The following is a 26511-nucleotide window of genomic DNA, read 5'->3' as shown; positions in this document are numbered from 1 at the left end:
TTGTTGTTGGCTGTGGGGGGGGAGAAGCGATGGGTGGGCGGGCGCACCCGTGGAGTGCGCCCCCCCCCCGCCCATCGCTCCCCCCCCCCCAAGAAACCTTCCTCTTTCGGCTGCCGCCGCTGGCCAGAGGAGGAAGGTTTGTTGTAGTTGGCGGGGGGAGGGGGGGGGGAGGACACCATCACAGCAGTTATCTGAAGCAACAAAATGTTTTATGGTGGTTGTGGCTTGCAAGGTTTTAAAAGTATGAATGACAACAACTGTCTAAATCTGACAGAAAAGTCTACACTCTTGTCACTACCTAGGAACTGACAGAAAGAAAGAAAAATGCTCCCAGCCACTCCTGAAACCAGATTTTCCAGGCAAGGTAGAAATTAAGTTAATAATCCACTGAACATGATGTGTCCTGAAACTGTGCACCATCGGTTCCAGGCACCATTATTCCACCCTGGGGACTTGTTCCAGTCCAGGGATCTGCAACCTGCGGCTCTCCAGATGTTCATGGACTACAAATCCCATCAGCCAATTAGCCATGCTGGCAGAGGCTGATGGGATTTGTAGTCCATGAACATCTGGAGAGCCGCAGGTTGCAGACCCCTGTTCCAGTCCTAGAATAGTTGTGTTCTGCTCCCAGGGATCACTATTCCATTCCCAGGACAGATTTCTGTAAACCTTCTCCACAATTTCTTTACCTGTTGGAGTGTCCAGGGTGGCGGAAAAGAACCATTGTCTGTTAACAAGTAAAGGGTGAAATTAGCAAGCTAGATTTACATTTGTTGAGTGGGATCCACCCATTAGCATGTGAGTAACAATTAAGATAGCAAGGTCAGTAGGTGAGGTCATCTGAATAGAAGTAGCCTGGCCTTTGTTCCTGGATACTCCAACAGGTATATATACTCCACTTGCTTTCCTACTATCAGATCCTCTGAAGATGCCAGCCACAGTTGCAGGCGAAACGTCAGGAGAGAATGCTACTAGAACACGGCCATACAGCCCGGAAACCCCAGTGATTCCGGCCCTGAAAGCCTTCCGCAATACATTTTCAGTTTCTGGTTTGAGGAGAAATCAGCGGATGATGAGACCGAAATACCGAAGCCAGGTCAGAAGAGGCGGGCGAAGCCCTGGGAAGACTGGTTCTGGTGGGTTTTTCCGTGGTCTGGTGGATCTTGCTCCTAACCTTTCGCCTGCATCTGTGGCTGGCATCTTCAGAGGTGTATCACAGAGGGAAGTCTGTTACACAATTTCTGACGATGCGGCCACGTTTCGCCAGACGCCCAGGCGACAACCGATGAGCACAAGATCCACACCAGACCCGCGGTTAACCACAGTCTCAAAACCCACCAGAAGAACCAGTGGAATCCGGCCGTGAAAGCCCTGGACAATGCCTGGGAAGACTGGCCGGCAGGGGGCGCTGTGGCGCGGCGGCAGCAGCACTCTCCGGCGCCATGCACGCCCTCCTCGGCTCTCGGTGACGGAGACGGAAACTCCGCTGGACCTGACGCTTCCTTTCCTTTCGTCATTAGCCTGCCTCGGCCAGGACGTTCCCACGGGCAGCAAATGAGGAGGTGACGGCGGCGGGGATCAGGTAAGCGCGCCCGCCTGTCCTTTGAGTCGATTCCGGGTCGGGTGGGGTTGCCGCCGAGGGGCCGTGATAGCCCCTCGCCTTCTCTCCACCACCAGCCCGCCTCGCTTCCCCGGAGCCTCCTCCCAGCGGGGGGAACTCGAACTCAGGCCCCGGGGCGGGCACGCCTTGGCTAACTCTGTTGCGGACGCCCCGCCGCTCCTTCTTCCAGGCTGGTCGGAGAGAGTTGGGTTTCTCTGGGGACCGGTGCCTTCTGCCCTGCAGCCGACTCGAGCCTCGTTTGGTAGTCGGTCCTTCCAGGCTGGGCCAGGGGTAGGGAACCTGCGGCTCTCCAGATGTTCAGGAACTACAATTCCCATCAGCCTCTGTCAGCATGGCCAATTGGCCATGCTGGTAGGGGCTGATGGGAATTGTAGTTCCTGAACATCTGGAGAGCCGCAGGTTCCCTACCCCTGCTGGACCCTCGTGTTGGAAGTGAAATGGTTAGGGTGTTGTGGGTTTTCCGGGTTGTATGGCCGTGTTCCTGAGTAGCATTTTCTCCTGATGTTTTGTTTGCAACTGTGGCTGGCATCTTAAGAGTTAAGTAGTAGTAGTAAGAATAAGAACATAAGAACAAGCCAGCTGGATCAGACCAGAGTCCATCTAGTCCAGCTCTCTGCTACTCGCAGTGGCCCACCAGGTGCCTTTGGGAGTTCACATGTAGGATGTGAACGCAATGGCCTTCTGTGGCTGTTGCTCCCGAGCACCTGGACTGTTAAGGCATTTGCAATCTCAGATCAAAGAGGATCAAGATTGGTAGCCATAAATCGACTTCTCCTCCATAAATCTGCCCAAGCCCCTTTTAAAGCTATCCAGGTTAGTGGCCATCACCACCTCCTGTGGCAGCATATTCCAAACACCAATCACACGTTGCGTGAAGAAGTGTTTCCTTTTATTAGTTCTAATTCTTCCCCCCAGCATTTTCAATGAATGCCCCCTGGTTCTAGTATTGTGAGAAAGAGAGAAAAATTTCTCTAGTAGTAGTAGTAGTAGTAGTAGTAGTAGTAGTTTTTAAGATGGGGGTGCTGGATGAGAGCCTTCTGTCTTCCCGGGATCTGCCTATTTTCACCATGTTCAGAATCCTCCACATTCCTTGGGGTCTGACTTCAACCTGCGGCTCTCCAGATGTTCATGGACTACAAATCCCATCAAGCCCCTGCCAGCGTGCAGACCCATGCGGCACCTCCTGTCCAGCCTTTCCTGTCTCGCTTCCCCGCTTTCTCCTGTTTTGGTCTTCTTTGAACCAGAAGGGGGAATTGCTGCTGCTCCGAAATGGGTGCGCAGTCCTGCCAGGCAGACCCAGGCAGGGATTCCCTCAGACGTGTGTTGGGCTGTTTCCTGTGCTCTCCTGCATTAGCATTTCAGCTGTTATGCTCTTCCAGCCTAGCCTCTTGTACGGTTCAATATTTTAAAAGAGAGGGGAAAGGACCTGGTGTTAAGTGCCAAGAACCTGGGACGTTGGGGAGGCAAAGTGTCCGAAAGCTTTGCAGAAACTTTTAGGACCAAGAAGAAATAAGGGGGAAAGGGAAAAGATGGAGCCTCGTAAATTCGTATGATTTTTCCATTGGAATGAAATGAAACCACTATGAAACCATAGAGCATGTCTTCGTCTACAGGCAGCACCAAAACAATCACGCATCCCACGCTCCATGGCGCCGCAGTGGCACAAAAGAATGCTTGAAAAACATGGATCCCCATGATTTTTCAGTAATTAACACCTAAAACACCACCACATCACAGCTCAAGCCCTTTGCCATGTGTCTGAACACAGCAATCACTCCTTCCATGCTCCGCAGCGCCGCCGTGGCCCAGAAACCTGCTTGAAAAACAAGGGCTCATTCCGCACGTGCAGAATAATGCACTTTCAAACTGCTTTCAGTGCTCTTTGAAGCTGTGTGGAATAGCAAAATCCACTTGCAAACAGTTGTGAAAGTGGTTTGAAAATGCATTATTTTGCGTGTGCAGAAGGGGATGGATCCGACTGGTTTTTTTCACTTGGTCACCCCAAAATCACCACCACACCTCAAGCCCATTGCCACGTGTCTGAACACAACAATCACTCCTCCCATGCTCCGTGGCACCGCCATGGCCCATAAACCGGCTTGAAAAACATGGATTCTCATGGATCTGCCTGGTTTTTGCTCTAAGTCACTCCAAAATCACCACCATATCACACTTCTACCCCTTTGCCACGTGTCTGAATATCAATCACTCCTCCCATGCTCCGTGGCGCCACAGTGGCCCATAAACCTGCTTGAAAAACAGGGATCCTCATGGATCCACCTGGTTTTTGCTCTGTCACCCCAAAATCACCACCACACCACACCTCAAGCCCATTGCCTCGTGTCTGAACACAGCAATCGCTCCTCCCACGCTCCGTGGCAACGCCATGGCCCATAAACCTGCTTGAAAAACATGGATCCTCATGGGCTTGAGCTGTGATGTGAACCCTAACTTATCCCAGTTATGCTTTATATTCAGCCCCCTCCCCCCCCAAAAAAAACCCCCTTTTCATTAAAGTTGTATTTCAGGTATTTATGTTAGGCTGTATTTTCTGCAGTTAACTTGTGTACATGGTCTTTAGATTCTAAGCAGCTTAACTCAAGAACTTGTTTTCTTTCTGTTAGATTATAACGTTTTGTGCCAGGAATAAGCAAGGCCTGGCATGTGTGCTGATCAGACCACTTTAGCTGGCATGCAGGACCAATTCTTTGCTAGAATGATCAAGGCAAGCTCCACTAGTGTTGGCTATGCCAGTCGGACCAGCACTGTGGGATAACCTAACAGGCACCATAGTCTCTTGGACCCACACAGCTGCCATCTGGGTCCAGGTTGAGCCTTTGAGGCTCAGGCAGTGCCACGGGAACCCAGTATCTCTGACCAAACACAACCGTCATCTTTTTGACCTTCCCCATTGTCAGCCCACACCCTAGTATTTTAACAGGTGGACAATGCATTTTTTTCAGTACTTGAGCTGAAAGCATGATTTACCTGTATGCTAATACACGTTGATAGTGCAATGTACAAATAATGTTAATAGTTATGCTAAATAAAGGTAAAGTTTCCCCTTCAGTCGTGTCCGACCCTGGGGTACCACTACAAGCAGGGATTTCACAGGCAAGCCGTTTTTGTGGGGTAGTTTGCCATTGCTTTCCCCAGCTATTCTTTACCCCCTAGCTATGTGCTAGATTCTCATTTACCGACCAAGGAATGGATGGCTGGCTGAGTTGACCATGAGCCAGCTGCCAGGATATCTGGCCCACAGGGGGCTCGAACTCCTGACCGTGTGAGTGGCAGTGCAAGCACTTAACCACTACACCACGTGGCTCCTTCCTACGCTAAATAATGTTTTATAAAATGGTACAGCATGTGCTCTCTTAAATTAAGAATGGTGATTCATAATTTTCAATCACGGCAACTTCCTAAAATACAAGCTATCTCTGTCATCTTAACTTTTAAACTAGAGTACAGGGAGAGCTTTTTAAAAAGTGATTCATAGATGTACTCTTTATTGGATGTGAAACTTCCACTCAGGAATCTACATTGTATGTAATTGTTTCATATAACCATAGCTGAGAAGTTATTTCAATTTGGGGGTTCTTTTCCCTCATTTTGCATCTTCTGCCTTGCTTTTTGCCTCTTGTATAACAAGTATTTACTATTTCACAGATGTTTTAAATTTAATTTTTAATTGACACTAACCAAACAAGTAAAGTAGCAAAGTGTAATACTGCAGGATCTTTAAAGAGAACAGGCACAAGATCTCTGTGATTAAAGCTGCATTCTGTTTCTTTATTTACCTGAAACAGAAACTGAAACCGATCCTGGAAGTCCTGTCTGGCATTTAAAAAACTTTGGGGATTCCCCAGACTGCCACGAATCTTAAACGGACTTTGCAATTTGTCAAAGCAGCTTTTCAGTACTTTGTGTAGAGAGAATTTGTACTCTCATAAGTGGAGGGGCTGTTCTAAATGTTTCAGCATAATACAGTTCCTGTTTTTTTTTGCCAAGGTTTGATTTGAAAACGTTGTGTCTGTAAGCATGTCCCTGGAAACCAAGTTTACAAATTTAGCTTGACAGTCCACAGTGACAGTCTATAGCTGGCATGGTTTAGTAGCTAGTTTAGTTTGATGTACAGTACGACAATCTGATTAAAACCTCTGTTGCTGCCCTTTTTAAGTGCTATTCTCTGGTTGACGGGACAAGGGTTCCTTGTAGTCGCTGTAATCTCTATTCTCACAAATAGTATTCAGGGCTTGCTTGTCCTATCTTGAAATAAATCTAAGTTGCCATTTACCAAGTAATAATTTACTATAATCTGAATTCAATCACTTGGAAAGCAGTGGTCTATACCAGGGGTGTCAAACTTGCGGCCCTCCAGATGTTCATGAACTATAATTCCCTTCAGTCCCTCCCAACATGAGCATTGGCTATACTGGCAAGGGCTGATGGGAATTGTAGTTCATGAACATCTGGAGGGCTGCGAGTTTGACACCTGTGGTCTATACTGAGAAGATTTTTTTTCCAAATACCCTGATTTTTACCATGGTACTACTGCTGACTATACGTGATGTGTATTTATATGTTTGTCCTTGAGGATACCTGTTGAAGAACGTTTGGTGTCAATTCATGTGCTCCACCCCCTGTATCAGAGGTGGCAAAACCGCTCTTCCCTTTCTTTTATGCTCCTGGATAAATGTTAATATATGTCACCAGTAGATGGTAGTTATTCCAGAGCAATTTTGGCCATATCCTGACAGTGAGGTTAGGAAGAGGTTTCTATTCCGAGCAGGTGAGCAAATGGTAATTTATACTACTCCTGTTCTATTTATAGAGAACGTCTTCCCATACCTTGGAACCCCAACTTTTGAATTACGGTTCTTTTAAACACGATTTTAAACTACTGCAACGAATCTAAATATCTTGTAAGCCTAGTTCTGGTCATGTTTAGTCAGCAGTAAGTCTCTCTGAATTACATGGGACTTATCAAACTACTTCGACTTTATCATTTAATATGGAACAGAAGAATCTGGGCTGCTTAAAGAACATTTTCTAAGCTAAGTATTTTCTTAATATTATAGCATAGAATCTAAGTATATCAAATTTCTTTTTGAGTAAGTAACTTAAACACGATTAGAAATGCATGAAGTCGTGGAGCTAGATTGAGAGACAGAGTTGTATAGTGGTTAGTGTGGTAGCCTTTGAATGGGAAATCCAGGTTTAGGGGTCCATGGTGTCAGTCTCTTGCCTTGAAAATCCCATAAGGGCTCACCCTAAGTCAGATGTGACTTGACCACGCTTTACATGCATACAGTGGAATAAGAACATAAGAACTAGCCTGCTGGATCAGACCAGAGTCCATCTAGTCCAACACTCTGCTACTCGCAGTGGCCCACCAGGTGCCTTTGGGAGCTCACGTGCAGGAGGTGAAAGCAATGGCCTTCTGCTGCTGCTGCTGCTCCTGAGCACCTGGTCTGCTAAGGCATTTACAATCTGAGATCAAGGAGGATCAAGATTGGTAGCCAAGCAGTGGTGGTGAACCTTTGGCACTCCAGATGTTATGGACTACAATTCCCATCAGCCTATGCCAGCATGGCCAATAGATCGCCACCACAGCCATAGATCGACTTCTCCTCCATAAATCTGTCCAAGCCCTTTTTGAAGTTATCCAGGTTAGTGGCCATCACCACCTCCTGTGGCAGCATATTCCAAACAATAACGTGAGAAATTTCTAGAGTGCAACTGAAACTCAACAATACTAGATTATTTTTTAAAAACTGAACTAGTTCTTAATAAAAGCTCCCTTTCTAATGCACCAGAGTAAATTTTACTCTGCTACTTTGCACAGTGAAGTTATTTGCACTAGTCATTTTTAATGCAGTGAGCATACTTACCAAGAGTAACCAGACCAGTAGAATGGAACACCTTATTATTCACCAACTGGTTTCAAGGCACTTAACAGAAAAATATTCTCATCCAGGCTGAATTAAGACATCACATGCACTAAACAGTGCTCTGAAAGGTCCAATTTAGCATTATGTCCAAATACTGCCCCACCCCACCCCACCCCGCCAAACGAGCTGATTAATCAAATTTAGTTATATTCCAGTTTGTGAAGCCTGGTTTGAATTACCTCTGGTTGCCTTCAGATGGAATCTCTGCTTGTTTGGTATCACTGTGCCAAATAGAGGCCGGGGTCCATGGTGTCAGTAAATGGATGCTGACCTTGTCCTCAGCAACAGATGGAGCAGCAGCAAACCAGGGGCCAAAAGCAGGACAAGAACCCATGCCTCTTGCTCTTGGGTTGTGAAAGTGACTGCCATTTGTGTTGTGTTTTGTTTTAGATCTTTTAAACATATTTCCCAATGTTATGCTGAAAAGTGATCTAGAATTTTTTAAGTGTTTGGGGCAGGTTGTGAAAGTGACAAAGAAGAAAGTACCTCTAAGATGAGCTCTAAAACATTGAAGTAGTTAGAAACTGAAACAGAATGTGATGTGATTGCCCAAGCTACATTTGTAAACAACCTGATGGTTGCCTGGTGTGAAGAGAGTCTTCGCTTCAACTGAAAATTAACTTGAACATAAGAACATAAGAACTAGCCTGGTGGATCAGACCAGAGTCCATCTAGTCCAGCACTCTGCTACTCGCAGTGGCCCACCAGGTGCCTTTGGGAGCTCACGTGCAGGATGTGAAAGCAATGGGCTGCTGCTGCTGCTGCTCCTGAGCACCTGGTCTGCTAAGACATTTGCAATCTGAGATCAAGGAGGATCAAGATTGGTAGCCATAGATCGACTTCTCCTCCATAAATCTGTCCAAGCCCCTTTTAAAGCTATCCAGGTTAGTGGCCATCACCACCTCCTATGGCAGCATATTCCAAACACCAATCACACGTTGTGTGAAGAAGTGTTTCCTTTTATTAGTCCGAATTCTTCCCCCCAGCATTTTCAATGAATGCCCCCTGGTTCTAGTATTGTGAGAAAGAGAGAAAAATTTCTCTCTGTCAACATTTTCTACCCCATGCATAATTTTATAGACGTCAATCATATCCCCCCTCAGACGCCTCCTCTCCAAACTAAAGAGTCCCAAACACTGCAGCCTCTCCTCATAAGGAAGGTGCTCCAGTCCCTCAATCATCCTCGTTGCCCTTCTCTGCACTTCTATCTCTTCGATATCCTTTTTGAGATGTGGCGACCAGAACTGAACACAGTACTCCAAGTGCAGTCGCACCACTGCTTTATAGAAGGGCATGACAATTCTTGCAGTTTTATTATCAATTCCTTTCCTAATGATTCCCAGCATAGAGTTTGCCTTTTTCACAGCTGCCATGCATTGAGTTGACATTCCCATGGAACTATCAACTGAGATGCCCAAATCTCTTTCCTGGTCTGTGACTGATAGCACTGACCCCTGTAGCGTGTATGTGAAGTTTGGATTTTTTGCCCCTATGTGCATCACTTTGCATTTTGCTACATTGAACTGCATTTGCCATTTCTTAGCCCAGACTTGAAATAAGGTATAGATTAAATGAAAGGCATCAACTTTGGTAGCAGCGGAAAAAGCAGCACTCTTGTTAACGGCAAGAGTGAAAATAGTTCAGAAAAAAAGCAATGGTTGATTTGTGGGGGGAAAAAAATTGTGCCTCATGGAAAAAAAATGGTCCTGATATAGCAAACTGTCGCACTAGAAGCTGAACTCCGAGAGTTCAATTCTCTCTCTCTCTCTTCCTCTCTTCACAGATAATACCTTGGCACCTTACCAACTACTATGAGTCTACTACATAGTAACACCTGCTTTGACACCAGTGATCAAGACGGTGGCTGCTGTGCAGCCATGGCCAGTGCCTGCAGCTCTGGAGCCAAAGAGGAGAGTGTCGCTAGCAACTTCAGCAATGGCACCGGTGGAACGCTTTCAAACTCTTTCATAGAAGAGGTTCAGGGCTACGATGTTGAGTTTGATCCCCCGCTGGAAAGTAAATACGAATGTCCTATTTGCTTAATGGCTCTGCGAGAAGCAGTACAAACACGATGTGGACACCGTTTCTGCAAAGCTTGCATTGTCAAATCCATAAGGTAAAGATCAGCTTGTGGAGATATTAATCTAGGACTGTGAAGTTCTGAAATGTTTACAGCTGCTGGGTAGCAAAGACCCGTACTGCTGCACAAGAAAAATTACAATGATCAGTATTGTATGAATGGGAATGTTTCGGGTATATTGCATTCATGGTTGTGTTTAACAAATTAAGAAGAAGAAGAAGAGTTTGGATTTATATCCCCCCTTTCTCTCCTGCAGGAGACTCAAAGGGGCTTACAATCTCCTTGCCCTTCCCCCCTCACAACAAACACCCTGTGAAGTAGGTGGGGCTGAGAGAGCTCCGAGAAGCTGTGACTAGCCCAAGGTCACCCAGCTGGCGTGTGTGGCTGAATCTGAATTCCCCAGAGAAGCCTCCACAGCTCAGGCGGCAGAGCTGGGAATCAAACCCGGTTCCTCCAGATTAGATACACGAGCTCTTAACCTCCTACGCCACTGCTGCTCCTCTTTTAATTAATTAATCTTTCAAGATATATTGCGTTCATGACAGATATTGCAAATTAATTAATCTTTCAGGTATATTGCATTCATGGCAGATATTTAACAAAATTGCTCCCATGTACCCTACTGATTCCGCTTTGGAAAAAGCAAATGTTCTGCATTTTTAAGTGGGGTGAAGTTTCCAAACCAATTGTATTCTGAAATCGGATTGGGCAGGGGGTGGCGGGTTGTTGATTGTTCAGAGCGCACCTCTACAGATCACTGCTGGCAAAGCCCCACACTTGCAGTGTAAATGTTTAAATTATAATTTATGATCTGTACATACAACAACATTCAGAAAGGTATGGCAACTTGCAAGATGTTATCTTCAACAATCTTGATACCCTTAGGACAGGGGTCTGCAACCTGTGGCTCTCCAGATGTGCATGGACTACAATTCCCATCAGCCCCTGCCAGCATGTCATGGTTGCAGACCTCTGCCTAAGGAAGACGATAAAAAAAGTCATACTTACTGACCAGAATCTAGCATCGTCTAACTCAGTGGTTCTCAACCTTCCTAATGCCGCGACCCTTTAATACAGTTCCTCATGTTGGTGACCCCCAACCCTAACATCCATTTTACAGATGGAGAACACTGATGCAGAGAGTCTTAGGCGACCCCTGTGAAAGGGTCGTTCAACCCCCAAAGGGGTCGCGACCCACAGGTTGAGAACCGCTGCTCTAACCACTTAATTGGGATCTAACAGGATATACATTTTTGTCAGAGGTTTTAAAAATTGTTTATTGTATTTTGGCAGTGTGCTAGTTCATGTTTTTTAATTGAAATTGTAACAAAGATTAATTAATTTTAATTGAAAGATTAATTAATTTTAATGGCTATATATCAGGGAGCTCCAATAGAGTGCCTATGGACACCATACCTCCCCCTAGTGTTGGGTGGGGCCAGATAGGGCTCTTGCCCTGCAGAGGTTCTGATTTGTCAGTGAAGTTCAGATTGGCCATGCAGATTAAATTAAAATTGTTTCATTGGCAGCTTCCACCACAGTGTTTGTTCTATTCTCCCACCCCTCTTTCCCAGTGTATTTTTAATTACCCCTCTTCCCCCTTTCACTTGGGTTTCTTCTCTCTGTGTGGCTCAGCCTTGCATGGAAACACAAGACTATCTTTATTTACTTCCGTTATACCCCACTTTTCTGCACGACGTGGACACAAAGTAGCTTACATTGTCCTCTCCTCCATTTTATCCTTACAATAACCCTGTAAGGTAGGTTAGGCTGAGAGTGTGTAACTAGCCCAGAGTCACTTGGGGACTTCCCCAGCGGATTGATGATTCACACCTGAGTGTTTCGGATCCTCATCTGCAGTGCTAACCACTTTACCACACTGGTTGCTGTTGAATAGTAGACAGCAGCTGGACCTGGTACATTATACTTACCTGGCAGGGGAGACACCATGATCATTCATGTTGTGTGTGTGCAAGTTGCCAGTAGTTGCGACTAGGCCCCGCTCCAGTGCACATTCCTTCAATGACCGAAATATTTCTAAGAGCCCAGATTTTTTTATCCCTGCCTTTGACTGACAGAAACCAGGGCATGAGAGCTGGCAATATCGTTGTGTTTGCCTAGTAATAGCCCTTGAGGACATAGAAGCAACTGCCTTGGCCTGGATAGCACAGGCTAGCCCAATCTCTTCAAGTCTTAAAAGCTAAGCAGGATCAACCCTAGCAAGTGCATGAATGGGAGACCTCCAGGGAATACTGTAGTCATGGCACAGAGATAGGCAATGTCAAAACCACCTCTGAATGTCCCCAGAGGCGTAGCTCCAAGGGGGGGTGCGATGCACTGGGCGCGTGCCCCTTTGGGGGTGTGGCAAGGGCATTCTGGGGGGAGATCTGGGGCGGGGCGGGTGAAGAACGCACCAGTGCACCGGGCGCTTTCCCCCTTGCTACACCTCTGAATGTCCCTCCCCTCGTTCCAATGTCAGCTGTGACTTGGCATCACTTTCTACCCCCATAGGGACTGCTTCTGTAATTTTGGAGGATTTAACCTTCCTCTCATTTATTTGTGGCTGTTTTTTAGATTTTCTTTTTTTCTGAAAACTTGAAGCTTTCCTTAACATTTTCTAGAAAGATTTGTCTTCTCTCTCGATGGCACCGATTTCTTGATTTTTTGAGAATAATTAAATTGATATGAACAATAAACCACCTTTAACAGGCCTATTGTAAATACCGTATATACTCGTGTATAAGTCGACCCGCACATAAGTCGAGGCCCCTAATTTTACCCCAAAAAACTGGGAAAATTTATTGACTCGCGTATAAGTCGAGGGTGGGAAATGCAGCAGCTGCTGGTAAATTTCAAAAATAAAAATAGATACCAATAAAATTACATCAATTGAGGCATCAGTAGGTTAAATGTTTTTGAATATTTATTTCAAAGAAAAACAGTAAACTGGCTCTGTAAGAACATAAGAACATAAGAACAAGCCAGCTGGATCAGACCAGAGTCCATCTAGTCCAGCTCCCTGCTACTCACAGTGGCCCACCAGGTGCCTTTGGGAGCTCACATGCAGGGATGTGAAAGCAATGGCCTTCTGCGGCTGTTGCTCCCGAGCACCTGGTCTGCTAAGGCATTTGCAATCTCAGATCAAAGAGGATCAAATCGACTTCTCCTCCATAAATCTGTCCAAGCCCCTTTTAAAGCTATCCAGGTGAGTGGCCATCACCACCTCCTGTGGCAGCCTATTCCAAACACCAATCACACGTTGCGTGAAGAAGTGTTTCCTTTTATTAGTCCTAATTCTTCCCCCCAGCATTTTCAATGAATGCCCCCTGGTTCTAGTATTGTGAGAAAGAGAGAAAAATTTCTCTCTGACAACATTTTCTACCCCATGCATAATTTTATAGACTTCAATCATATCTCCCCTCAGACGCCTCCTCTCCAAGCTAAAGAGTCCCAAACGCTGCAGCCTCTCCTCATAAGGAAGGTGCTCCAGTCCCCCTATCATCCTCGTTGCCCTTCTCTGCACTTTTTCTATCTCTTCAATCTATCTCTCTGTAAGTGGGTCAACAAGAACAATATGGTCTCAACAGTAACTTTAAAAGTACAAAACCTTAGCTCAATCAGCAACCAAGCTAAACACACAGGAGTTAAAATCCTTCAAAACTGGATTCCTCCTCATCATCTGTATGTCCAAATGTAGCCAACCTTAGATTTTAGAGAGGGGATATTATCAAGAAATGGAAAATCTACTTCATTAGCTTCCATTGTAAACAATGGGGGGATGGGGCCCCTTTGAGGGATCAATAACTCTTGGATCCCCTTCTGACCCAAACTTCACCAAACCTGGCTGGTATCATAAAAGAGACTCTCCTGATGAGATCAGCCAGGTTTGGTGAAGTTTGGTTCAGAGGGATCCAAAGGGTTATGAGACCCTCAAAGAGGAGTAGCCCTCATCTACTAATAGCTCCCATTGAAAACAATGGGGAATGGGGGCACCTCCTTTGGGGGTCCATAACTTTGGACCCCCTGAACCAAACATTACCAAACTTGGCTGGTGTCATCAGGAGTGTCTTCTGAGGGTACCCTGAAAATTTGGTGTCACTAGCATAAAAGCTGCGCCCCCTGCTGGCCGGCAAAGTAAATTGAAACACACACAAAATTTTAATGACCCGCATATAAGTCGAGGGGAGCTTTTTCAGCATTAAAAATGTGCTGAAAAATTCGACTTATACATGAGTATATACGGTAGCCTAGAAAGTAGAAGACAAAGGTAGAAGACAATGCAGCAAAAGCAAGATGATATACATACAGTAATCATTGCAATATGCTGCAATCTGTTCCATTGCACAGAGGATTATCGGCTGCCCTCTCCCCTCCTGGGAAGAACTCTATAATTCCCGAAGCCTAAAGAAAGCCCAACATATTCCGAGAGACCCGTCTCATCCGGCACACTCTCTTTTTGAACTGTGACCATCCGGCAGACGATACAGGTCTATCAAAATGAGGACCAAGAGGCTTAGAGACAGCTTCTACTCTAGAGCTGTGGCTATGCTAAACTCTGCGGCTTCGTGTTGATGTGTTTGGGGCTGTGTAGGGATGGGTGGAGGAAGGGGAAAGGGAGGATGGGGTATGAGTCTGGAATTGTGTGCATCGAGGAATGCTGCTGTGAATTTCATTGTGCGTGCACAATGACAATACAATGCTTATGCTTATGCTTAAAAAGACAGCCTCTTGGACTATTCCGATTTCTTCATTTAAACGTTCTCTTTGAACACTTATACTTTTGCACATTCTGTAGAGCGATGGAAGTATGAGACCCTTCCTGACTTTCTTATCAAAGGAGGGAGCTGCTACAGAGAATGTTGCTTAACACAGAGTGTGACTAGCTTTCAGCTGACAGTTTCATTAATCAGCAAAAACACATGTTCCTATTTGTTGCAACTATCAGGGGACTAGTGGGTTTCAATCAGTGGTTCTCAACCTGGGGGTCGGGACCCCTTTGGGGGTCGAACGATCCTTTCACAGGGGTCGCCTAAGACTCTCTGCATCAGTGTTCTCCATCTGTAAAGTGGATAAATGTTCGGGGTGGGGGTCACCACAACATGAGGAACTGTATTAAAGGGTCGCGGGATTAGGAAGGTTGAGAACTACTGGTTTAAATAAAGTCTTCCTATTTAAAAGAAGCATAGAATTAAAAGAATTCAAAATGTTGTGCATTTTAAGTATATTAGTATACTAATAGCTAAAATGTAGGACTGAAAAGCCACCAATTTCTCACCCATATTTTTTCCTAACGAAAAAGATGTAAGAGAAATAATTTCCAACATTCTGCTCATGCCAGTTTTATACAGAACATACAAGTTGAGTTATCGTCATCCTGCTATTGTACTTGCTGATTGTCTTCGTTCCAGTGACTGTCTCGTCCTAGCTTATCTCGAGAGAGTTGTTGCGGGGATAAAAATAGGATCACGTATATGACCCTGAGCTTCTTGAACAAAGGGCGGGATAGTTCTCCATAATTTCCATTGAACATTTTCCTTCTCCTGTCTACAGAGAGAGGATGTGCCCTTGAAGCGGCAGAGGCAGAAAGCAACCCTTGAAAATTGGCATCTTCCCCATTATTGTCTTGCATTTGAATGACTAATACTTCACTAGGAAAAAAATTAAGCACAGCACTCAGGGACAATTTCGTAGCAGGAAGTAAAGTTCTACCGAACATATAAAATGCAATGTCATAAATTTCTGAACAAGTTCTCCTTCCATGCGTACTGCGTTCATAATAATGAAAGGCACTTTGTATGTAAATAAATAGTCTGTTCTCTATTTAATGTTATTATTAATGTTGGAATAGTCAGGCGCCACCTTCAAAAGACAGTCCCAGCCCTGCTTCTTAAACCTGGATCTGGAGCGTTGTTATTTTGCCTGCAGATGAAAGCTTAGTTACATTGTGCATTTTGCAACTGGAAATTGAGTTCCTCAGATAGCTGCTGTGGTCTAGCTGCTACCTGGGCTGAAATACAAACCGGATGTTAGTAACAGGTTTTGTGAGTCTGTGAGATCTATAGCAATTCGTGACTGCTCTATTTTGTCAGATCTAAAATGGCAGGGTTCTAATCATTTTTCCATTGAAAAAAGCAAAACCACTTGAACAAGTTTCCTCCGAAGTTTCAAAAGCAAGTCTGTTTCCTTTAAAAGAAACGTTGCTGACTAATAAAATGTTGAATACAAGCTTCCTTTTTTTCCTTCAACTGTCTTCTAATGTAGCTGTGAATGTATTGGACTAATACCTAAAAATAGAGTAGATATTCTGTTAAGATTAATTCGACTATCATCACATAGACATTTACTATACCTCCTGTATACTATGTTTTCTTTTTGACAGAGATGCCGGTCAGAAATGTCCAATAGATAATGAAATCTTACTAGAAAACCAGCTGTTTCCTGACAACTTTGCCAAACGTGAAATTCTCTCATTGAGGGTAAAATGCCCTAACAAGGGCTGTGATCAGAAGATGGAACTAAGGCAACTAGAGGTAGGGCTATATTAAAACTTTTTTTAAAAAAATCTTTTTTGTCCCCAGGATTGTAGCCCAAATCAGTGCATTGTTAGTTTGCATCAGAAAGGAACAGGACACCATCAAATAGGGCTGGGAAGAAAACTAGACTTTCTGCCACATTTAATCGGATGCAGCTTAAATGCTGTAACCCAAACCTTCGGCTGATTCCGCACGGGCCAAGAACAGCAGTGTGAAAACAGTGTGAAAATGGCGTAAAAGGGTTTAAAATGGGGTAAGGGGGTTTATACTGTTTTCACACCATTTTCACACTGCTGTTTTTGACCCGTGCGGAATCAGCCTTAGTCTATATTGCAGTCGCTAACCCTGTTTGTTGTGATGCAAATCTGTGGCCTTTTTGCTGCGCAACCTTTTTCTCTCAGCCAGAAATCAGTGGGTCTTTGGGCACTGCAAACAGGATAAGCTTTCTGCAAGCATTTTAGAAGAAGAAGAAGAAGAAGAGGAGGGGGAGGGGGAGGGGGAGGAGGAGGAGGAGGAGGAGGAGGAGTTTGGATTTATATCCCCCCTTTCTCTCCTGCAGGAGACTCAAAGGGGCTGACAATCTCCTTGCCCTTCCCGCCTCACAACAAACACCCTGTGAGGTGGGTGTGGCTGAGAGAGCTCCGAGAAGCTGTGACTAGCCCAGGGTCACCCAGCTGACGTGTGTGGGCGTGTACAGGCTAACCTGAATTCCCCAGATAAGCCTCCACAACTCCAGGATAAAGCCCCTGCCTCCCACAGCTCAAGCTGTGGCCAAGAGGCTAGGGAATCAAACCACGGTTCCCTCCAAGATCCAGAGAGGGGCACTACTCTTAGCCACTACGCCACTGCTGCTCATTTTAATGAGAAAATAGTATGGAGACTGAATGCACGTCGTTACTGTGGCAGCTGAGCTGCATGTAGTAGGCTGAATGCGGCTTCTTAGTGCTGGCACACAGTTTCCTACACAACAATGTTTTCCATTCCAAAATCTGTGCTATTTAAAGCAGACTTTGGCTTTTAGGACTGATGCTGAACAAATCCTTGACAGCCTGTGAAATGAACGCTTCCTTCCCTAGCTCAGACCACATAGCAAGTTATTATGCTTGGAGTGATATTAAAATACATTGTCAGCACAGAGTAGTCTGTGGCACTTTTGTCATTATAGGATTTTGAAATGGCTGAACCAGGTGATTCCTTTTCAGTGCTGCTTTTCAAATAAGTCTACAAAAAAGCTTGCCTGCATATCCCGTGCAAGTAATTTATGAGGTGCTGGGAAACCCTTTTACTTGGAACAACTTCTAGCGCACTTTTGGGACATCTTACAACACAGGAGACATTTGCCAGTCATATGGGCTACTACTTAATTCAGTATGGCTCATTCCGCGCATGCAGAATAATGCACTTTCAAACGGCTTTCAGTGCTCTTTGAAGCTGTGCGGAATGGCAAAATCCACTTGCAAACAGTTGTGAAAGTGGTTTGAAAACACATTATTTTGCCTGTGCGGAAGGGGCCTATGTGTCAAATACTGCATGGAAGTCAATTTAAGCTGTCTTTAAGCCAAATAATTGTTTAAGCTAATTTTTTCAACTTTGTTTTTGGTGCCTTGGTGTCAGGAGGCCTGTATTTGGGGATTTTGCTTATGCGGCTGCCTCAATGCACAGGGGGAGGTGGAATGGGTTAAATGCATTTCTAAATGTTTCTTCACTGTTTCTGTAGAGTGTTATGCAGTACCAGGTGGTGTTCAAGGTCATTGTTTGCCCATCTCATGTGTTATCTTCCTGACAGTAACTTTTAGGCGTGCTTTCCCAGGCTGGGGGGTGCAAGCTGTTTTAATTACTGGGTTTTGCGCGGGCAAATCTCAGTTTGTTTGTTTGTTTATTTATTTATTTATTTATTAGACTTTTATACCGCCCTATCCCCGAGGGGCTCCGGGCGGTGTACAGCATGTAGATATAATACAATATAGGATAGCTAAAACCTTTAAAAGCAGCGATAAAAACAATGAAAGCTAACTCTAATAAATATGTAGTAAATACTAGTAAAAATATGAGTGGCGTCCCGCATTCTATTTTCAAAGTTCTCTCCCCAAAAGGGAGGGATGGCGAGTCCCGTTGGATGACAGATGGTCCAGATGTCAGGGGCCAAAGGAAGGGGGGGCACCATCAGCGGCCGGTTCCTCCAAAGGCCCGGCGGAACAACTCCGTCTTACCGGCCCTGCGGAACTCACCGAGGTCCCGCAGGGCCCGGACAGTCGGAGGAAGAGCGTTCCACCAGGCCGGGGCCAGCCGCATCACCGAGGGGCCGGGAACCACTGGTAGATTAGCCTCGACTGATCGGAGAGGCCGTACAGGGACATATGGGGTGATGCGGTCTCGAAGTTCTGGCTTTAGCCAGGGAAGATCCAACACCATTAAAAACTACTGTTCTTCAACAAGAGTTTGTGTGTGTTTTTGGGATTCTGACACTTGGTCTGTTGTTGCTCTTCCATAGGACCATCAGCTGCATTGCGGGTTTGCGTCAGAAGAATGTTCTCAGTGCCAAGGCTGTTTCCAAAAGAATCAGCTACAACAACACATAATGCTAGAATGTCCAAGACGGCAAGTCACTTGTCCAAACTGTATCATGAGCATGGCATACGAAGATAAAGAGGTGTGTGTTAAAAAGCCCGATACCTTTTTGTTTTGTGCAGTTTTACAAGCGTGTTAGGATTCTTTTTAATATGACATTGATGAATGCTTTGATCATTTGGAAGTCACTTTTTTCTGTAGTGTCTTTAAGAAATGAGTCTAGTTCAGAATATAAAGTATATTCTACCGTGTTTCCCCGAAAAAAAAGAATATATATATACATTTATATACTGCCCCATCCCCTGAGGGCTCTCAGTGTCTTACATTACAGTGTCTTACATTAATTTTTACTCCCAAAGATGCGCTATGTCTTATTTTCAGGGGATGTCTTATTTTTCTGTGTTCTGTTTGTCGGGCATGCTTCCAAACAAAAACTTTGCTATGTCTTACTTTCGAGGGATGCCTTATATTTTGCACTTCAGCAAAACCTCTACTATGTCTTATTTTTCGGGGATGTCTTATATTAGGGGAAACAGGTAGTAAATACTAGAACCAGGGGGAAAATACTAGAACCTGGGGGCATTCATTGAAAATGCTGGGGGGAAGAATTAGGACTAATGAAAGGAAACACTTCTTCACGCAACGTGTGATTGGTGTTTGGAATATGCTGCCACAGGAGGTAGTGATGGCCACTAACCTGGATAGCTTTAAAAGGGGCTTGGACAGATTTATGGAGGAGAAGTCGATGTATGGCTACCAATCTTGATCCTCTTTGATCTCAGATTGCAAATGCCTTAGCAGACCAGGTGCTCGGGAGCAAACGCCACAGAAGGCCCTTGCTTTCACCTCCTGCACATGAGCTCCCAAAGGCACCTGGTGGGCCACTGCGAGTAGCAGAGAGCTGGACAAGATGGATTCTGGTCTGATCCAGCTGGCTTGTTCTTATGTTCTTATGTTACTTGGAACGCAATTGGAAATGTCTTTTTTATTGGAATCGTCTCAAGGATTTGACTCTTTTACCTTTCTCCAAAGTGAAGTGTTCTTTTCTTTCTTCTAGTTTCAGTACTAGTTTCTTCAGGTCCTTCTCACTCTCAGCCATTAGGGTTGTATCATCTGCATACGTCAGGTTGCTGATGATTCTTCCGCCAATTTTCACCCCAATATTTAAGTCCAGCTTCCTCATGATCACTTCTGCATAGAGGTTGAACAGAAAAGGAGAGAGGATGCATCCTTGCCTAGTACCAGAGGTGGAGCTACCGGGGGGGGGGGGGCGTGTTGTACCAGGCGCACGCTTGAGGGGGTGGAAAATCACCCCCTGCAGCCGCCCCCCCACGGCACTCCTCCCACACACTTACCTTAGTGAAACAGTGCAGGCTGGCGAATTGGCCTGTTCCCTTCAGACTGAAAATGGCCTGGTGGAAGCTACACTTTCCTGGAGACCTTGCGAGCCCCCAAGGTCTCATGGGAAGTGTAGTTCCCACCAGGCCATTTTCAGCCTGAAGGCTGAACAGGCCGATTCGCCAGCCTGCACTGTTTCACTAAGGTAAGTGTGTGCGGGGGAGGAAGAACTTTCAGGAGGGGCGGCAGAAAACAGAGAGTGTGCACCAGGTGCAGTATGGCCCAGCTACGCCTCTGCTAGTACCTTTTTTGATCTTGAACCAGTCTGGGTCCCCATACGTGGTTTGCACTGTGACTTCTTGGTTGTCATAGAGTGATTTGATCAATTTGATTAGGTGTATAGGCACTCCTACCTCTCTCAATGCTTCCCAGAGCTTGTGCTCAACACAATCAAAAGCCTTGGTGCAGTCAATGAAGCATAAGTAGAACTTCTTCTGGTACTCTCTTGCCTTTTCCATAACCCATCTCAGGTTTGCAATGTGATCCCTGGTTCCTCTGCCCTTGCAGAATCCAGCTTGGTCATCAGGAAGTTCTCGTTCAATGATGCTGCCCAGTCGCTTCTGTATGATCTTCAAAAGTATCTTGCTGGCATGGGGGATTAGGGCAATTGTTCTATAGTTGGTGCAGTCTCTGGATTCGCCTTTTTTTTGGTAGTGGAATGAAAACTGATCTTTTCCATTCTTTTGGCCACGTGCAAGTCCTCCAGATCTTCTGCCATAATGCTGTCAGTGCAACTCTTGGGACTGGTTTATTAAAAATTAAAATAGTTTATTATCAATGAAATTAATTATTTCTTGCTTTGTGCATTTATTAAAATGAAGGTTCATGACCAGAAGTGCCCTTTGGCAAATGTATGCTGTGAATACTGCAACACGGAGCTAATCAGAGAGCAGGTAAAATATCTTTTGTTTCTTTCCTGCCATAGCATGACAACAATGTAGATTTTGATACTTCATAGATCAGCATATTTCTTTTTCAAAAGGGGCAGAGTGAGCTCTAAGAAGGGGATGTTTAGGAGAAGCCTATTGTATTAATTGCTGTTTAATGGATCTACGTTTTTATAACTATAGTTAGTGGAGCTTGTGCTATTATTTGTAATTTATTCATTTGTTTTTAATTGCTCCACCTGTTTTTTAGGTTTGGTTCTGGTTATATCTTGGGGGGAAATTCTCGTCTTGTACACCGCCCAGAGCCCTTAGGGGATAGGGCGGTATATAAATCTGAATAAAATAAATAAATAAATAAATAAATAAATAAAAAGCCAAGTCGCAGTGAGAAGAATTTACACTTCGTGCTACATGAGAACTTTAATATGTTGTTCTTCTACAAAGTGCCTTGGTTTCCTTTATTCTTCCAGTCAAGAGTCAGAGGATTTCAGGATGCATCTGTGTACAGAGAGAATGAACTAGGAGTAACATAGAATACAGTGTAGCGCCAGCCCTCCAGAAAGTCAGGAATTGGCTTACAAAAAAATTGTCATATGCTGTACTGAGACCACTGTACTGACGACAATAAATTATCCAATAGCTTTTGTCATCATGAAGTGTATGCTTGTTCCAGCTTTTTGGGTTTGTTTTCCAGGGTGGGTGAAGTTTTATGAAGTTGTCGGATGCCGCTGTAATTTTATTTAACCTGCTGTTTTAATCGGGGTTTTAATATTATTGCTGTTATTATTCTGTTGTTCACCGCCCAGAGCCCTTCGGGGGAGGGGCGGTACATAAAATTAATTATAAATAAATAAAAATAAAAAAGTGTTATTAATTTCACAATAATTAATTGTTATTTTGGTCTGGTATGAGTGTTATATAGTAGTTTTATATTGGTATATCATAAGCAACCATCTGTGCTCCAAATGACAGCTGTTCTCGTCATTTATTGCAGTTGCTTAATCACTATGACAATGACTGCCCTACTGCTCCAGTACCATGTACTTACGGTGCTTTTGGATGTCCAGAAAAAGTAAGTTAAGAGTGTTGCCTTCATATCATACATTATAGCTAATACTCTCAAATACTTTCCCTCCACATGTTTTCAAACCTGTCTCTACAACGATGAATTTTTAAAAGTTGCTTTGCTAGTGAAAGCTTGGATTCATGTGAATTACAAACCAGTGCTGCTTTGTGAGAATGTGATATTGTTATTATGTATACCTACTCATCGGTAGCTTATACCAGGGAAATTATCCTTGACCTTAATGTGCTTATCAGAAAGGTAATCTAAATTGCTGCTTCACCTGTGCCATAGTAACACTTACCTTGTTCAGTGCTTCAGTTCTAGTTTCATATATTTACTGGAAGATAAGCCAGTTCTGGTTTCCAGTTCAGTTGTAGGAGTGGACCTTTAAAGCCATTCATGGCCTCGGACCTGCACACCTGAGGGACCGCCTCTCCCCATATTGCCCCGTTAGGCCCCTCTGCTCCTCAGAGGAAGATCTATTGGTGATCCCTGGCCCCAAAGTGATGAGGCTGGCCTCTACAAGGGCCAGGGCCTTTTCAGCCCTGGCCCCTGCCTGGTGGAACAGGCTTCCTAGGGAGATCAGGGCCCTGCAAGACTGGCAGAGTTTTCGCAGGGCCTGCAAGACGGACCTGTTCCACCAGGCGTTTGGTCAGCCTGGTTAGGTACATCTGTCACTCCATCTGGCCTCCCGTGGGCACGAGGGTGGGGAGGGGAGGGGAGCATGAAGCCATTTGATGGTTCTGGTTTTATTGAGTATACTGGCATTTTATACTGGGTTTTAATGTATGTTTTAAAATTGTTGTCCCCCTCCTTAGCCCTGAGTCCCTAGGGCAGTGGTTCTCAACCTGGGGGTCGGGACCCCTTTGGGGGTCGAACGACCCTTTCACAGGGGTCGCCTAAGACTCTCTGCATCAGTGTTCTCCATCTGTAAAATGGATAAATGTTAGGGTTGGGGGTCACCACAACACGAGGAACTGTATTAAAGGGTCGCGGCATTAGGAAGGCTGAGAACCACTGCCCTAGGGGGAGGGCGGTTTATAAGAAGAAGAGTTTGGATTTATATCCCCCCTTTCTCTCCTGCAGGAGACTCAAAGGGGTTTACAATCTCCTTGCCCTTCCCCCCTCACAACAAACACCCTGTGAGGTGGGTGGGGCTGAGAGAGCTCTGAAGAACTGTGACTAGCCCAAGGTCACCCAGCTGGCGTGTGTGGGAGTACACAGACTAATCTGAATTCCCCAGATAAGCCTCCACAGCTCAGGCGGCAGAGCGGGGAATCAAACCCGGTTCCTCCAGGCTAGATACACGAGCTCTTAACCTCCTACGCCACTGCTAATAACTAATAAATAAATATATAATAATTAATAATTAATTAATTAAAGGCTAGATGTTTGATCTGAAGTAAAAGGAAGTGCTTATGAGCCCCACTGTGTTTTTATATTCCAGATGCAGAGGAATGAGTTGGCACGCCACGTGCAAGAGTTCACTCAGGTTCATATGAGAATGATGGCCCAGGCTCTCCGAAGCCTCACCGTTTCTGCTCCATCCCCCATGTCTTTTGTTGGAGGACTGACTTTTGACCCATCCCCTTTCTCCCAAGCCTTGCCGGCCCAGTGTGACTGCAGACCAGAAGTCCAGAACTTCAAGGAGACCATTCAGCAACTGGAAGGTCGCTTGGTCAGACAAGATCACCAAATCCGTGAACTGATTGCTAAGATGGAGACACAGAACACACAGGTGGGGAACCTCAAGCGCACAATTCGGAATCTGGAAGAAAAAATTACTGAAATCGAAGCGCAGCAGTGCCATGGTATTTTCGTCTGGAAGATTGACAACTTCAGCATGTATCTAAAAGCCCAAGAAGAAGAAAGGCCCGTGGTTATCCACAGCCCAGGCTTCTACACAGGGAAACCTGGTTATAAGCTTTGTTTGCGGTTGCACATTCAGTCGCCAAACGCTCAGCGCTGCGCTAACTATATTTCCCTTTTTGTTCACACTATGCAAGGAGAACATGACAATCACCTGCCTTGGCCGTTCCAAGGAACCATACGGCTTTCTATTCTGGACCAGTCAGAAGATTCTCCAAGGCACAACCATGAAGAAGTGATGGATACCAAACCTGAGCTCTTAGCCTTCCAGCGCCCAACATCCTATCGCAACCCAAAGGGATTTGGATATGTGACTTTCATGCACTTGCAGTCACTAAAGCAAAGAACTTACGTGAAAGACAATCTTCTTTTGGTTCGCTGCGAGGTTGTGACGCGCTTGGACTTAACCAGTCTCCGAAGAGAAGGTTTTCAGCCCCGGAGTACTGATGGGACTGTGTAGACCATTGTGCCTTCAAGCAGAACATCTGTGCCTTCAAGCAGAACGTTTGCTATTCGGTGGGGAAAGTGCAGGGGAATGAAATAATTTGTGAGTTTCTCAGAGTTCTCAGAGCAGAACCAAAACTACCATTTGGAGAGGACCGTGGTTTTCAAGGAACGGAAAGTATTTTCACTTAGAAAATGAAAGCATCAAAATTAGCATGCACCCTTTTGGTCTCACTAAGTAAGGTAAATAACTCACGGCAGTGGTACTGAAAGCTGACGTTGGTGAACAAGTATTCATTAAAATAGTACCATTTCTAGTGTGGTGGGAAGCATGGTCAAATGGTACTACTTTGTGTCTTGTGCGTGCTGGTAGTGAGACCGACAGACCTTAAACCACAGGTGTCAGACTTGCGGCCCTCCAGATGTTATGAACTACAGTTCCCACCATCCCCTGCCAGCATGATGCCGGCAGAGGATGATGGGAACTGTAGTCCATAACACCTGGAGGGCCGTGAGTTTGACACCTGTGCCTTAAACCATCAGCTCAGGTGTACACCAGAGTCTTACAGAGTAGCCGAATTATTTGAATACTTAAACTGACAGCTTGTTGGGATTTTTGAAGGAAAAAAAACCTACATGTTGATCTGGACAGATACTAAATAGGCTTTCAGAGATGGAACTGATTTATATTTTTTTAGAAGCCTCAGTAGGAAGCTCTTTGTGCCTGACAGCTCTCTGCAAATCTGAAATGAGTTTAAGTTTTTTTTATTGGCAGGTTTCACTTGACCACTTTGCTGCCTTGGGAGTTAAACACTGAGAAACCATTCTTACCAGCTGCTAGTCTGATGGTTTGTCCACCCCTCCCTCCCCTCGCATGCCACCACTCCCTGCCTCCCACTCCCTCCCCTCTCTCTGCTAGGGTGGGTGGGCCATGTCCAGATGCTGGGCCCCCTCCCTCCCCTCCCTTGCATGCCACCCCTCCCTCCCTCCCCTCCCTCTGCTAGGGTGGGTGGGCCATGTCCAGATGCCGGGCCCCCTCCCTCCCCTCCCTTGCATGCCACCCCTCCCTCCCTCCCTCCCTCCCACTCCCTCCCCTCCCTCTGCTAAGGTGGGTGGGCCATGTCCAGATGCCGGGTCCCCTCCCTCCCCTCCCTTGCATGCCACCCCTCCCTCCCTTCCCTCTGCTAGGGTAGAACATATCTGAAAGCTTACGACAGCACTGATCCAGGAAATCTTATGGCAGAAAGGCTCTGCTGCTTCTTTGCAGTGACGTCAGATAAGGTCTCTTGATATTGTTGCACCTGCCCACTTGCCATTCCGTGTATGCATATGTCATTTTTGTTATTCCTCTTCTTGTATCTTTTGTCTAGCTGTATTTTTGCATTTGTAGGGACCGTTTCAGCCGTGGCAGGTTCCGTTTAAATTAAAGTAACAGTAATCATATGCCAGAGACAAAGGAAATTAATTTTTTTTTACTCTTTGTTAAAACATAACATATCCGTAGCATCTTCGGTTTATTTACTTGGAGATGTGCAAAATACGACTTTGATCTTAAAAGTTCTCAGTGGATGTCTGTCCACGCCAAAAGCGAATAATGTGGTGTGAGAAATAATGTGATCTGAGAAAGTTCTTTTCACAGTGCTTGTTCTGGAAAAGCTGCTAACTTGGTGTATAATGCTGTAGTTTGTGATAACTGGCCTGGAGATTATGCAAAATAAAGAAGTTGTATTTTGAAAATAGCTTCTGCTCAAAATTGATCAGTGCTGACAGAATAATCTGGAACTATCGCTCTCAATTACAGCTACGTGACATTAACACAAAATCTCTTACAATGTACACTCATGATTAAAGATAGTTTAGAATGAAAAATAAGCGTTTGACTCTCACCTAGAAAGAGAAGGAGAAGGAGAAGAAGAAAAGAAGAAGAAAAGAAGAAGAAAAGAAGAAGAAAAGAAGAAGAGTTTGGATTTATATCCCCCCTTTCTCTCCTGCAGGAGACTCAAAGGGGTTTACAATCTCCTTGCCCTTCCCCCCTCACAACAAACACCCTGTGAGGCGGGTGGGGCTGAGAGAGCTCCGAGAAGCTGTGACTAG

At 45.2% G+C, this 26511-nt stretch overlaps 1 protein-coding gene across 1 annotated transcript; it reads left to right on the top strand.

The window, feature by feature from the left end:
- The first annotated feature begins 1475 nt into the window (after positions 1-1475).
- On the top strand, positions 1476-25359 carry LOC125434925 (TNF receptor-associated factor 6-like). Its single transcript, XM_048500787.1, has 7 exons — positions 1476-1582; positions 9356-9688; positions 16032-16182; positions 18677-18835; positions 20973-21044; positions 22033-22110; positions 23552-25359. The coding sequence occupies exons 2-7, from the start codon at positions 9384-9386 to the stop codon at positions 24431-24433; spliced, it is 1647 nt and encodes a 548-aa protein (XP_048356744.1). The 5' UTR covers positions 1476-1582; positions 9356-9383; the 3' UTR covers positions 24434-25359.
- The last annotated feature ends 1152 nt before the right edge of the window (positions 25360-26511 follow it).

This window comes from Sphaerodactylus townsendi, linkage group LG06 (assembly GCF_021028975.2).
Source record: "Sphaerodactylus townsendi isolate TG3544 linkage group LG06, MPM_Stown_v2.3, whole genome shotgun sequence".
In the NCBI taxonomy this organism is placed as follows: Eukaryota; Metazoa; Chordata; class Lepidosauria; order Squamata; family Sphaerodactylidae; genus Sphaerodactylus; species Sphaerodactylus townsendi.
The sequence above is the reverse complement of the archived record's forward strand: the minus strand, read 5'-3'. Positions and strand labels throughout refer to the sequence as shown.

Bases quoted from the DNA above. Each gene is read 5' to 3' on its own strand.
- LOC125434925 (XM_048500787.1), top strand. From the start codon at position 9,384: ATGAGTCTACTACATAGTAACACCTGCTTTGACACCAGTGATCAAGAC. The intron at 16,183-18,676 runs GTAGGGCTATAT...GCTCTTCCATAG, and splicing joins TGGAACTAAGGCAACTAGAG to GACCATCAGCTGCATTGCGG. The intron at 22,111-23,551 runs GTAAGTTAAGAG...TTTATATTCCAG, and splicing joins CTTTTGGATGTCCAGAAAAA to ATGCAGAGGAATGAGTTGGC.